General features: G+C 50.3%; 1 protein-coding gene across 1 annotated transcript in view; it reads left to right on the top strand.

The window, feature by feature from the left end:
* LOC111157011 (ATP binding cassette subfamily A member 13) overlaps window positions 1-14,467 on the top strand; it is a 326,661-nt gene that overhangs the window by 92,925 nt on the left and 219,269 nt on the right. The window contains exons 26-28 of the mRNA XM_022518213.1: window positions 2,419-2,583; window positions 3,546-3,723; window positions 6,906-7,045. Coding sequence (XP_022373921.1) covers window positions 2,419-2,583; window positions 3,546-3,723; window positions 6,906-7,045 — 483 coding nt within the window. The remainder of the gene's footprint in view (window positions 1-2,418; window positions 2,584-3,545; window positions 3,724-6,905; window positions 7,046-14,467) is intronic.

Raw genomic sequence — 14,467 nt, 5'->3', positions numbered from 1 at the left:
TCGGGCCTGTGGGGACACTTGGCACGGCATTGCTGGCTGCCAGTGTGGTCAACGCAGGAGAACCCACTAGGAAAAGCCCTCCTAATTTCAGGGCTGGGTTCCCTCCTCCTTAAGAACCCTTCCTGGGGTACCCCTGGGGAAGCTGGGTTCCTCGGGCCATGACCCCTCCCCTCGGAGTCAGGAGCTGCTCCCACCCCTCCTTGGCTGTGGCTTCTCTGCCCCATTGTGTCCTGAGACCCACAGCCTCTGTCTTGTGAGGGTTACATGTCCGCCTCTGCCAGGACCTGTCCAGGAGAAGGTGTGCTGGTGGGAGGGAACACGGGCCAGGCTCTGGTCACTTTGGGAACCAGCTCATTACCTGCCCCACACACTCCTGCACGCAGTGGGATGAGGGTGAGAAGGGTCTGACAAATCCAAAGATGACAATGTGTGCTAGAGAGAGTTGACCATGGACAGTGAGCGCGGCTGCCCTGGGACACCCCTGATTAACCCCCACTGACCGCCCGTGTGGACGGTGAGCACAGCTGACCTGGGGACACCCCCGATTACTCCCCCATTGACCGCTCTCTGGGCTCTACCTCTTCTAGAAGTTCCTCATCTGTCCTCCACTGTTCGGGTCTTAGTTATGCTCTCAGAGACTTAGCTCTTACCCTTAGGGACCAGTCTTGTTCCCTGTTACTCCCTGGGGTGGATTCGTCGACATCTGGGCTAATCAGAGATGCTACAGGTGTTGCCAATCCGGCAAGGGCGCTCTGGGGCCTCCAACCTGGGAGAAGAGCTTTGGGGTCAGGTAAAGGAGAGGTTTGCCATCCCGACCCTCTTTCCTCTGTGGTCTCCCTCCCATGGTTAAGTATTGGGTTATACACACACGTACCCATTCTGAGCACAAGTGCTAACTTTCAGATCCAGTACCCCCTCCCAAATCCCCACGCATCCCCTGGGACACGGTCGCAGCCCAACAGCGAGCCAGGGTTTTAGTGCCATTCTGTTATGCACGCAGAACCCCCACCCCCGCCCCCAGTGAAATTAGTGCTTCCAAGTCTTCTGTGGAGGGGCATGAGGACGACATGTGGGTTGGGGTCAGTCTCCCAGATGGAAGCAGAAGGACACCACCACTCATCACACCTGCTATGAGGCATCGGGAGCCTTCCAGGAGCACGGCTGTAGGAAAGTCAATGGACAGCATACTCCTGGAGACGGTGCAGCGGCCCCAAAACTGCAGGGCGAGTGGCATCGACACTGGGGTCCCAGGTCTACCCACTTTATGTTGCCCTGCTGGTGAATCCCAGAGCCGCTTGCAGAACACGGCTTGCCGTGCGGGTCTGTGGGTTCCTCTGTCTGTCAGCACTGTGGTCCCTTCCCGGTCATCCCCACCATGCATGTGGTGCGCTGGGCACCCCTCCTGGGGCGCGGGCTCCATGAGAAAGGTGAGCAGACACAGACACAGAGCCCACACCCGTGTCCGCTGCCTGCATGTTGACTGATCGTGCAGTGGCATCCTTATTTGCAGAGCCCAGCCGGGAAGAGAGAGCTGTGATCTCGGGGCCTGCAGGTCAGCCACAGAGCCCACGGCTAAGTGGCAGGTACAGGACGCTAAGGAGCAGGAATAAGAAGTTGTGACAGTTAGGGCCTCAGCCTGAGTCCAAAAGCCCGAAAATTCAGTGTACAGATGAGCACAGAGAGAGGAGGCTCGCCGTGACTCCTCCCTTCTTGTGGGAAGAGGCAGTGTCTGCTCGTTTGTCCATGTATCCAGCAGATTCTGAGCCATCATACCGCCCATGCTGTCCTGCTGCTGTACCTAAGGGATGGGACAGGCACGCATCCCCGCCCACAAGGAATCTACCGCCTAGAACAGACAAGACGTGAACGATGAGTAAAGCACTTAGCAGGTCAGGGTCACAGCACATGTGGGTTTCAAGGGCACTGCTGTTTCTAAAGTCCCAGGTTAAATGCCCGGCCCCGTCCTTCTGACTGTGAGACTCCTGGATGTCCTGGGATCTCCCAGCCCCTGTCCCTTTGTCCACAAAATGAACATTAGCATGGCCCAGAGGGATGAGAAGGGTCAATGGAAATGGTTCACAGCGGGTAAATGGAAATCATTTCCCATATAAGAATTGTTCTGTTTTGACCTCTTAAGTGTCCACTTTAGGCACCTCCAACATAAAGAGAAATATTTTGAAAATGATTTGAATTTTTAACGACAGAATATATCTATGCCTGGTGTACGTTTGAACAGTGTGGGTGCTCTGTGTGCCAGAATGCTGAGCGAGGGGTGCTCTGATACAGGGAACTTTTATATGGCATGAAGTTGTCTCAAGAGAGAAGAAAATCAAATAACCAGGTTTTCACGGCTCAAGCAATGCTCATGAGAGTCGGAAGTCCGATGGTGATTTCTTGCGCTGTGTTTCTTCCTTGGAGACTCTGATGCCCTCGGAAGCCCACGACACACTCAGCTCCCTGTTGAATGTGGTCTCCAGGCTCAACCACTTGCTTACCAAAGCCGGCCATGTTCTGGAACACCTCCCCGAATTTCTCCACGCGTATAAGATCACCACCTTGCTGGACATGCCCGACTCCCAACAGGTGTGTGTTTGTTCTTGGCCCCTGGGGAAAAGTTCAGGGTTGCTGTGTCTTGGTGCTTGCTGCTTTTGTCTGTATTTCTCTTTCTTCTCATGTCTAAAGTCTGAGTGTGGGAACAAAATATAGGAAAAGGACTACCTTCTCTGGTCTGGTGGCAACAGGATGGCAGTAAGGCCAGGTGTCTCCCTAAGAACCGAGGGACGGGGACTTCTTTGAGCTGCACGCACTCACGCGGTATGTGGGGATAGCTCACAGATGGTCTGTGAAGTCAGAAACCGCTAAACCGAGTATCAGCACAAACGAGATTCCAAGGGCCTGTTTAACTTAATTCCGAGAGTGAACTGCTCTCACAAACCTTCAAACCTTTACTTACATACAAATAATTGGCTTACAAAGTACAGATAATTTGCTGCACACACAAATACAGACTCGAATGCGGTCAGCGGTGCAATGCTAGCTTTTGCCCGGACGCCGACTACCAGGAGGGGCTTTGTGGTGAGAGCAGATGCGCGGGGACATGCAGAGGCCCAGGTCAGGGTGGGGGCGGATGGCAAGGTGCTTGGTGGCCTTGGGCAGGACGGCGCTCTGCCAGCGAGCTGATGTGTGATGTAGACAGCTGTCAAGTATCTGGGTAACCTGGCAGTAGGGACGCACTTGAAGCCGTTAATTAGTTGGAGCGAGTGATATCTTATGGATCGGATCGATCACTTATCACCAGACAGATGAGGATTTGCTGGTGCACGCGCACGCGCGTGTGTGTGTGTGTGACATTTGTCTCCGTGACAGGTTTATAGGCCAGGAAAATCACCGCCTGATCTACTTAGTGCTTCAAGGTCAGAGACGTCCGAAGCAGAGACCGTGTGCTTGGGCTTGTGGAACATCTTGGGTGTTGAGGTGGAGAGCAGGTTCCCTTTCAGAAGTCTCTGCCACGTGTTGAAATGCTGCTCTTTTCCTCATGTTTTCAGGCTCCGCAGCGTGGCCCGTCCAGAAGTTCAGCCTTCGGTTCTTTCCAGATCGTCATGAAGAAGGTTTGCAAGGATCAAGCATCATTCTTCAGTGGCTCTAACTCGTTCATTAACTTGCCCAGAATCAACGAGCTCCTGGGAGGGGACAAAGAAAAATTCAACATTCCTGAAGATTCAAGTAAGACGACAGTAATTTATCACACGCACTGAGATTGGTTTTTGTCTTGACTGTTAACCCTGGTCTGCACGGAACATTCTGTGTGAAGGTGGGCGCACACTGGCAAAGAACTGTCTCCGTCCTCTTAGCTCTACCCCTCGCTTTCCCTAAGGCCACCACACACTGCCCCAGCAGGTGGCTTTGGAAGCCCCCAGCGCCCGTGTGCGCGGGCCCATCCTCTCCGTGCGTTGGCGGGGAAGTGATACCGGTATTCTTTCCACATCATGGAGGGGACCGCTGTGATCAGAGATGAAATCACGTGGCCAAAGAGGCATAACTTGCTGGGGGTGGGAAACGCTGACCTGTCCAAACCCCAAACCCTTGCCAGCATGTTCCGTCTGCCTTCCTAATTAGAATGTGTCCACCTAGAGTGGCCAGGAGGTCCCTTATCAATCCATGGTCCTTTGCCACTGAGCCCCATAGAAGACAGATTTGGAGGAGACCATATACATTTCTCCTTGTTGTAGGGCGTAGGGGGTTTGCAGGGGCCAAAATGGTGGTGCTGGTCTCCGTGTGTGGACCCCTCACCGGTCCAGGTCAGCCAGGGGTCCCAAGTGCACTGGGCTTCGGGGTGTCTGACTCTCAGGCTTCCAGTCTTTTTACAAGGTTTGCTTGATTGCTCAGCCGGGATAATCTCTTTGATGAATTCCAAGTCAGCTGATTGGGGACCTTATTAACATCTTCAGAATTCCTTCACGGTGCCTGTGTAACCTACCGAGGGGGGTGGCATCTGTCATTCACAGGTCCCGTCTGCACGTCAAGGTGTGAAGTCCATCTGAAGGCTGTATTAACATTCTGCCTACCACCTGCCCCCAAATATATAAATATATAAAATATATTATCAGTTACAAATTATGTATTATATACTGATATATATTTATTTAATGTAAAAAATAGGTATTTAAATTTGTGTTTATGTATGGCATGCCCAGGATGGATAGAGTGTTGGTGGGACTGGGGAAGGGAGGAGCGCGGCAGTTTGCAGAGCTGGAGCTGTAGGATAGAGCCACGCAGCAACGACCTCACAGCCACGTCAGAGACCGTGTGTCAGTGTGCTCCTCAGCTAATGGATAATTTGGATAGCTGCCAAATATAACACAATTTGGCAGTATAAACACATTAATGTTATTAATATTCGATAATTTTTGTTGTCTACTTCTCTAATTCCCATTCTTTTTTCCCTTGCATTTGAGTTTCTTGAGGATTTTTTATTTGCTCATCAAATTTGATCATCCAGTCATCTATCCATTCCTCCACCCACCCATCAACTGACCCATCCATGGATCCATCTATCCATCCACCCATCTGTCCTTCCTTCCACCCATCCAATGATTTATCCATTCATCTGTCCATCTATCAATATACCCAACCATTGATCCATCCATCCATCCATCCCCACCCATCCATATATCCATCCCCACCCACCCATCCATTGATCCATCCATCCATCCTTCCATCCATCCGTCTACCCATGCATCCATCCTTCCATCCTCCATCCGTCCTCCATCTATCCACTCACTCAACCATTCATCCCTCTAGTCATTCAGCTACCATGGAGGACCAGTCCTTCTTGTTCCTTTCATACACTGTATTTCAAATGATTGTCACTCTGAGCATAGACAATATTAGTACCCTCCTTTTCCACATGACATACTGGAGGCTCAGAGAAGGTTAAGTGACTTAAGCAAGTTCACACAGCTCTCAAGTGGCAGAGGTCAGGATTCCTGGTTTCAGATTTCTTGCTCTGTACCTATATATGGTTGTGTCTTTTCTGAAATGAAAATCATGACTGTTTAAATTATGCTTATAAAGTGTAACTTTAAAAAATATCAGGGGCGCCTGGGTGGCTCAGTGGGTTAAGCCGCTGCCTTTGGCTCGGGTCGTGGTCTCAGGGTCCTGGGATCGAGCCCCGCATCGGGCTCTCTGCTCGGTGGGGAGCCTGCTTCCTCCTCTCTCTCTGCCTGCCTCTCTGCCTGCTTGTGATCTCTGTCAAATAAATAAATAAAAAATCTTAAAAAAAATATATCAGTAAGAGCAATCTTTATAAGTATGTTTTAAAAACTTATTATGCTGTCACGCTCTTAATTATATCTCAGGGGATTCTTTCTAACAGTTTTATTGTACTTGTTGAATAAAAAGAACTGTTTTTTGCTTTTCAAATGGAGAATTTGGGAAGATGAAATTAATAATGGAGATAATCACAACTGCACTATTCATACCTTGGGTGTCAAGAATTATGCTATTAAAACTAAGGTATTTCCACCTTAAATGTCTGCTGCAGGGGTAAAAGAACAAGCTGAACTATTTATCACTAACTTAAAACCTTACAATATTTTGGAGCTCTGGGTGACTCAGTCAGTTGAGTGTCTGACTCTTGATCTCAGCTCTGGTCTTGATCTCGGGGTCGTGAATGTAAGCCCCGGGTTGGGCTCCACACTAGGCATGGGGCTGCTTAAAAAACAAACAAAAAAAAAAAAACAAAGACAAACCGTACAATGTTTGGTTACTACTAATCCTCATGGTGGTGGAGGCTCTACCCTCACTGGGTACCTCTTCAGTTAGGTCAGTCGAGTCAACCTTTGATTGAAACCAATTATCATCCAGCAATGTTGATCCCCCCACCTTGAAGGAACAAGGGTTTGGGTGAAAACAAGGTGATTTAATATATTAAAAACAGTAAGGTCAACACCGCCGTGTAGATGCAGGGAAGAAAATTCAGTAGCAATATATAAAGCTAATTTCATGGGAAGAATCTAATTCGGCTCCCAATCCTGTAAGTGTTGATGATTTTCTGCATTAGAGATCAGATGCATTTCTCTCTATTACTATTGGCAGGTGTCTTTGTCACAGTTAGTGCTCTTCTTGATGGCTTAGTTTGCATATGTGAAGGTCATGCTTCCCTTTCTTTGCAATTACTGAAATGAACATGTTATCTCGAAATTTCTCATGAGGTGAGAGGTGCTAAGGATAGCAACAAGAACACTTATTCTCGAATTTACTGCCCAAATTCAATTGTGGCATGAAAAACGTATCCACATCACCCATTAAAAAGTGAGCCATCATGGATATGTAGACGAGTGTCACTATTAGCCGGGGCATCCCGTCTCGAGAGTAATTTTTTTTTCTTCTTGTAATTGTGGCAGCACCGTTTTGCTTGGACCTCTATCAAGAAATTTTGCAGTCTCCAAATGGCGCTTTGGTGTGGTCCTTCCTAAAACCGATATTACATGGAAAAATATTGTACACACCAAACACTCCAGAGATTAATGAGGTCATTCAAAAGGTGAGTCTGGGGGCGCGTGGGTGGTGCAGTGGGTTGAGCATCCGACTCGTGGTTTCGACTCAGGTCATGATTTCAGGGTCATGATGTCGAGCCCCGCGTCAGGCTCTACATCCAGCAGGGAGTCTGCTTGATTCTTTCCCCCCTCCCTCTCTAAAATAAATAAAACAAAAATAGTGGAGTCCAAATGAGTGAGATCTTATTGAGCACACGGGCACAGAAGAAAGAAGAGATCTTTAAAGATAGCATAGTGTTCTACAGATTGGACTGCATAATGTTTTGTGTGGGGATTATGGTTCACCTTGGCCTCTTCGGGCTCCCGTTGTCCCCCGGGTCACTGTCCTAGAGGACACGCTGGGGCAGGAGGTGTTATTCGGAGGACAACTAGACAGAAGGGCAGGCTGTTCCCTGGGGTGGGAGGAGAACATGGGGGACAGAAGCTAGTCAGTTTGGCGTGGGGCATCTGGCGGTTAAGGACGAGTCGGACCCGATGTGTTCGTGGTCGTGGCCTGGGCCAGTTTGCTTGTGAGGCTCTGTCAGTCTCACTCTGTGGAGGAGAAGCCCGGGTAGAGACACAACCAGCTTCCCTGGGAGCAGACATCATGCGGTTCTGCTTGGTTTTCCCTCTGGACCGTACGTAGTGCCCTGCACCCATGCGCTCTCGGGTGTGGGATTCTTCCTATTGGTCCTTTCTTTTCCAAGGATGTGCTGTGGTTTGTGTTTTGTTTTTGTGCCTGGTGGTGGCTTGTAAGGAAGTCTGCAGGCTCCTTTCGGGGACTTCACAGAGGACAGACATGCGGGTGATCTGATCCGACTTTCCCACCCAAGAGAGGAGACCCCGAGTTTCCCCAATGATCCACGTTCAAGCTCCAAGTGGCACTAACTTGAAAGTGCAGGAGTCGGCGCTGGCGTGTGGTCATGGGAGCCGTGGTGGTCATCCTGGTCTGTCTGGCTTTTGCACACCCCAGGGCCATCCTGTGGGGTCACAGTGGAGGGCAACCCATGGCTCCATCCCCCCGCGACAGCTCCAGGGCTGCAGGTACCCCCTGCTCTCCGAATGTCGCCAATAACTTCTGTTTTGGTCTTGAAAATATTACTTGGTGGGGGTGATTATGGAAATCCTCACTCTCACAGTGAAATGGTATTAATCTAGATAAGCACCAGGAGTTCGTCTCTCCAGAGAGACGCTCCAATAGGCCTGGGGCAAACGGATTCCCTTCCTGGTTAGGCTTTCAGTGGTCTTCGAAGAACTTCATAGGAAACGACTCTATATCACAGCTCTTGTAAATTTCAATTTTAATTTTATTATTTTTTTAAAGGATTTTATTTATTTATTTGGCAGAGAGGACACAAGCAAGGGGAGGGGCAGAGAGAGAAGGAGAAGCAGACTCCCCACTGCGCAGGGAGCCTGATGCGGGACTCGATCCCAGGACCCTGAGATCATGACCTGAGCTGTAGGCAGATGCTTCACCAACTGAGCCACTCAGGCATCCCTGTAATTTTAATTTTCAAAAACAAGGAGAGTACCTGGCTGGCTCAGTTGGAAGAGCATGTGACCCTTGATCTCGGGGTCCTGAGTTCAGACCCCACGTCAGGTGTTGAGATTACTTAAACAAGTAAAACTTAAAAAAAAAAAAAAAAGAAAAGAAAAAAAAACGTGAAGGAATTTTTCTCTTAAAAAAAAAAAAAGAATAAATAAGCCCCGAGTTTCTTAATTGATTATATATTATCCATTAGTGTTATTAATAATATGTATATTATAGTGTTACGTCTTGTGCTGTGTTCTATGATACAACGGTTAGTATGACTCCTTCTGACTCTGGAGAGCCCACCCTGCCATGGGGAAGAGAAGACAAGCAAAGGAGTAATTTAGATGTAAGATGAGGGATTCACTCAGCGTGAGAGGTGAGCAGCTCTCACACGGAGAAGCATCTGGAGGGCAGGGCGTGCGGGCCTCCATCAGCGGGCGGGGGCCGTGGGTTGGCCAGGATACAGGGGCAGGGAGGGTCGAGCCCCATGTAGCCTGAAGATAATGAAGATTCTAGAGAAACCAGAGATTTCCCGGATTCTGGCTTATTCCGTTCCAGATTTCGTAGGCACTAACAGGAGCTGGTCTTGCTCACGCATCCCACGCAGCTTGTGACCTGGCCGGTGGGTATCCTGGTTTTGGACTGAGAAGGCTCACTTCACTTTGGCAGTTGGCCTCATGAAACCTGGATCCAGTCACGAGACGCTTGGTGTAAAGTCCCACGTGGGTGGGAGACCCTGGAAACTTTGCCACTTGGGTAAAGTGAAGCTACATCATCTGTAGGGTACAGGGCTCGATGTTGCAAATTACTTAGTCCTCTGCGTTATGTTCTGTTACGTGGAACCACCTACAGTGGCCACGTGTGTAGGAAAAAGTGTAAGTTTGGGGGATTCAACTTCTGACATGGAGGGAGTCACCAAGAAGCACGGTGGTGGTAAGGACAGGTGTGCCCACGGGCAAGGCTGGGGATCACCTTCCCTGTCCCGACCTTCTGTGTGACCTTGGGCTTATCCTATAGAGAGCTCTTCCTCCACCAGCAAAAGGGGGGCATGAGGGAGATCAAGGATTTCCCGTGGAAGATCACTCTTCATGGGGTTACACCACAGTCCCCAGTGCCCTTCCCATGCCCTTGCCTACCTGGGCTCCCCGGGGGTTGCTCCCCTCCACCGAGCACTTCCCTGACCCCAACAAAGCAACGGCTACAATTTCTAGGGAGTACTCAGCTCCTACTAAAGGCATTTAGGCAGGAATCCACGGTCTTTCCGTGTTATTATCCAAGCGGTGCCAGTGCATCAGTATCCTCTTTTAATTTTGTGGGTCAGCATTGTGTTTGGTCTTGGCCCTGGGCTGATGCCAAATTAAAGAACAGCATGAAGACACCACGTGAGCTTTAAAGGAGGTTAGAAAGGTAGAAAGCACAGATAAAAGAACTAGAGTGGGTTTCCAAGAATCAGAAGCATGCCAGGAACGGCATCAGAAGCAAAGCATCATTCCCCGGAACATTGTTAGACGGCTTGTGCTCAGTTTCCTTTTGTCACACGAGCTAAGGGTGGCTTTCTCGCAGTGCATGCGGTCTGGAGGACTGGAGAAAGAATACGTATCAGAAATGATATTTAGAAAAGAGGCAACTAATGTAGGCCTGGGTCTTCTCTATGAATGTGATCTCCTAAGGACGCTCCGCCATTGTTTGCCAGGGGCCTGGGGAGGGCGGACGTCCCCCGAGGAAGGAGGCAACATGGTGGGGGACCCGGGGGTTCTCAGTCGGGGTGGAGCCTGATGATAATGTCCCCAGAGGACCAGAAGCAATGTCTAGAGACATCTCTGGGTGTCCCAACCAGGGTGGAGGTGGGGGAGGGGAGCTACGGGCACCCAGTGGGTGGAGGCCGGGATGCTTTTAGGCTCCCCAAAATGCACAGGACAGCCCCTACTGTCCTGGGGGAGGTTCGTCTGGTGCAGAATGTCATGGGTGCTGAGGCAGAAAAGTGTATCTAGAGAGGGTGGGAGCCCAAGGAGAGAGAGGGACAGAGGAGGGGCGGCCTGTCCAGCACCTGGTGATGGGGCTGAGTGGGAGGAGCTGTGGGCTGAGGGGAAGCCAAGAGCAGAGAGCACTTGGCCTTCACCCGTGTGTGTCTCAGAACCGTGGTGGCCCGAGCAGAGGGGTCAGGCGGGGGGCAGACCTGAATTAGTCTCTTCTAGCATCAGGGGAAGGAAGCCAGACTTTATTGAGGTCTGTGTCCTGAGCCAAGGTTGGTGACCTGCCAAGCACCTGCTCCTACAAGGGGCAAGGGGGCTTTGGTGCCAGGATGGCCTCAGCCCAGCTGTAGCTGGGCCTGAGTTAGCAGGGGTGAGCACGGTCAGGGAGCATGCCCTGCTGCGGTCCTCACTGTTCCTTATCCACACTTGGCCAGGCCCCTGCCATGGACCATCTCATTTACCACTCAGACAACGTTGGAGGGAGGTACTAATTATCTCCATTATACAGACAGGAACACAAAGGCTTGGAGCAGACTTGAGACATAGCTGGTAAGAGGTGGAGCTGGAAATCGACACCTCTGTCACTTCCAAGTCTGTGATATGCTGCCTGTCCTCGCTGGCCCATACGCAGACTCTGTTAAACAACAGAGACTGATTCTGTTCTGGTCCTGGAGGCTGGGAGTCCACAGTCACAGTGTGGGCAGGGCTGGTTCTCTGGGGTGTGCAGATGGTTGTCCGCTGTGTGTCTGCATCCTGATGTCCTCTTCCTATAAGGACCCCGCTCATTAGGGCTCAACCTGTGATATCACATTAACTTTATCACCCATCTCAAGACCTGATCTCCAAACACAGTCACAAATTCTGAGGTCCTGGGGGTTATGGCTTTGGGAAGACATGCTCCCACGCAGAACATTGCCCCGTTCTTTTGCCGCTTGAACATGGAAATGTGTGGGACCATCGAGGACACGTGCAAGCTCTGTCCTTCAGGTTCTGCAGCCGGTTCTGGAACTGCATGGAAGATAGGAACCCAAGGGGGGCTGGTTTGCTGATGACTGTGTGAACAAGGGGCTCGATTCTACAAAACAGGCAGGAGTCCCCCAGAGACCATCCACAGGGCCACTCATCTGTGTCACCTGGCCCTGGGCTCTCACAGGAGCTCTCCCTTGAGCCTTGTGGCCCATGAACTTGCTCCCCAGGGCAGGGTCCCACTGACTTCTCTGTGTCACCTGCAGAGCCCAGCACAGCGTGATAACCAGGCATTGCCTGGTAGGAAGTCTGCATGAAGTTTGCAGATCTCCCTTTTCAGGGCCTGTCGGAGGAGAAGATATGGTTCAAACTGTTTTCATAATTAAAATACTTCTCCAATGAAGACATACAAATGGCCATTCTAACTGGTATATGGTATAAGGAAACAACATGTGTTGGGGAGGATGTGGAGAAAGGGGAACCCTCTTACACTGTTGGTGGGAATGCAAGTTGGTACAGCCACTTTGGAGAACAGTGTGGAGATTCCTCAAGAAATTAAAAATAGAGCTTCCCTATGACCCTGCCATTGCACTACTGGGTATTTACCCCAAAGACACAGATGTAGTGAAAAGAAGGGCCATCTGTACCCCAATGTTTATAGCAGCAATGGCCACGGTCGCCAAACTGTGGGAAGAACCAAGATGCCCTTCAACGGATGAATGGATAAGGAAGATGTGGTCCATATACACTATGGAGTATGATGCCTCCATCAGAAAGGATGAATACCCAACTTTTGTAGCAACATGGACGGGGCTGGAAGAGATTATGCTGAGTGAAATAAGTCAAGCAGAGAGAGTCAATTATCATATGGTTTCACTTATTTGTGGAGCATAACAGATAACACAGAGAACATGGGGAGATGGAGAGAAGGGAGTTGAGGGAAATTGGAAGAGGAGGTGAACCATGAAAGACTATGGACTCTGAAAAACAATCTGAGGTTTTGAAGGGGCGGGGGCTGGGAGGTTAGGGGAACCAGGTGGTGGGTATTAAAGAGGGCGTGTATGGCATGGAGCACTGGGTGTGGTGCAAAAACAATGAATACTGTTACGCTGAAAAGAAATAAAAAATTTTAAAAAAAATGCTTTCCTTAAATGTCAGAGCTAGTGCTCTTCCATGTCCCTGGGGTCCCCAGAGACCTCTGTCAGAGGACCAAGAACGTCGTTTTGATTGTGACATTAGTTTGCTCCGAAGTTGCTGAATTAGACACGAGGCGTGTCTATCCTGTGGGTCCCACTTATTTGAGCCTCAGTGAGTTTCTGGAGCCTAAGGGCAGCCTGCGACTGCTGCTGTGGCTGGCATGGCTGCTGTGGCTGGCGTGGCTGGCGTGGGTGCTGGCTGCTCTGGGATGGAGAGCCAACCTAGCGCTGCAGGTGTCCCAGGGTGTGAGCACTCTCCGTGGCAGGGCTCTGGGAGCCCGAGACAGGGAGCCAGCCCACCTGCTGACCGTGGCTGCTCTGTGGTCCTCGTGGGGATCCCCACCTCAGATGCAGCGTCAGAGCCTTGGCATCTTGCCTTGACTTCCCCGAAGTGCTGGGGTCCGCTCCTGTAGCTTCTCGCCTGGGTCAGCTCTGCAAGTTTCTAGTTTTTCTTTTGTTAATTATGAGGCTGTTGTTAAAGCTAGTTTTTGGTGTTTGAAGTGATCTTGACATAAAAAAATTGCGTTATCTTTTCTCCTTAGTGTTTTTTTCACAGTGTGTGCATTTTTTGCTGTTTTCCGAGCACGGTGTTCATCTGGTTAGTTTGCAGTGTGTTGGAACAGCAAGGAGGGATTCATGGGAAAAGCGAGGACCGTAGCAAGACCTTAGAGTGCCAGGGGGTTGGTTAGGGGTGTGAAGGGATCTCTGAACAATGCAGCATCAGCAGTCCAGAGCCTGGGGCTGGTGGAGGCACTGAGGGAAGGCAGGGACTGCCCTAGAAGTGGCCTCCCCACCAGGATCGGGGTCCAGACCCCACTGGGAGGAGCGCAGCTGTGGCCAGCTAGAGGCAGAGGTCTCCGGGGACTCACTGGTGGTGCCGGGATCTGCATCGTGGGTGCGGGGGAAGCCCTCTGCAGGGCACTCTGCAGACTGGACCAAGGCCTGGCCACCCAGGGTAGTCATTGTGGAGATGCAGCCCCCTGGGAGGGACGGGCTCTTAGACATCTACTGGGCAGTGGGAAGGAGGGTCCCGGGGACATCACTTGCTCTCATCCGGGCACTGGGGGGCATGTGCTGGCTGGGAGATTCCCCTATGCCTCGTCCTGCCAGGGGAACACACCGTGGTCTGACTCATTTCCTTGTGGAGACTTTCTGCTGTGTAGTTTGTTTCAAGATAGTTTGTAGAAACTTGTTGAAGCACTGGACGGCTGCTTTCAAATACTTTGCCAGATCATTCCAGCCTCTGGTTTATCTCAGTATTGCCATTGGTTAATTACCCTTCTTAATCAAGGTGTGCGTTTTTTTGGTTCTTTGTGGGGTGGGTAATCTTCTTTCCCTCCCTTCCTCCTCCTCCTCCTTCTCTCTCTTCTTCTTCTTCTTCTTCTTTAAGTTATTTATTTACGTAATCTCTGTACCCACCATTGGGCTTGAATTCACGACCCCAAGATCAAGTGCTCATCAGACTGAGCCGGCCAAGTGCCCTTGAAATTATTTCTTCTCACAATTTATTTCTATCAGTCTCTTGCTGCTTTCCTCAGATTTGTTGTGTTATTGTGATATGTTGACTAAGTTTCACTTTTTTTTTAAATTTTATTTTTTATAAACATATAATATATTTTTATCCCCAGGGGTACAGGTCTGTGAATCGCCAGGTTTACACACTTCACAGCACTCACCATAGCACATACCCTCCCCAATGTCCATAATCCCACCCCCCCAACCCCCCTCCCCCCATTAACCCTCAGTTTGTTTTGTGAGATT

Source organism: Enhydra lutris, unplaced genomic scaffold (genome assembly GCF_002288905.1).
Source record: "Enhydra lutris kenyoni isolate GAN:26980312 unplaced genomic scaffold, ASM228890v2 scaffoldscaffold51, whole genome shotgun sequence".
Taxonomy (NCBI): domain Eukaryota; kingdom Metazoa; phylum Chordata; class Mammalia; order Carnivora; family Mustelidae; genus Enhydra; species Enhydra lutris.
Note: the sequence above shows the minus strand (reverse complement) of the source record. Positions and strands in the feature narration are given on the sequence as shown.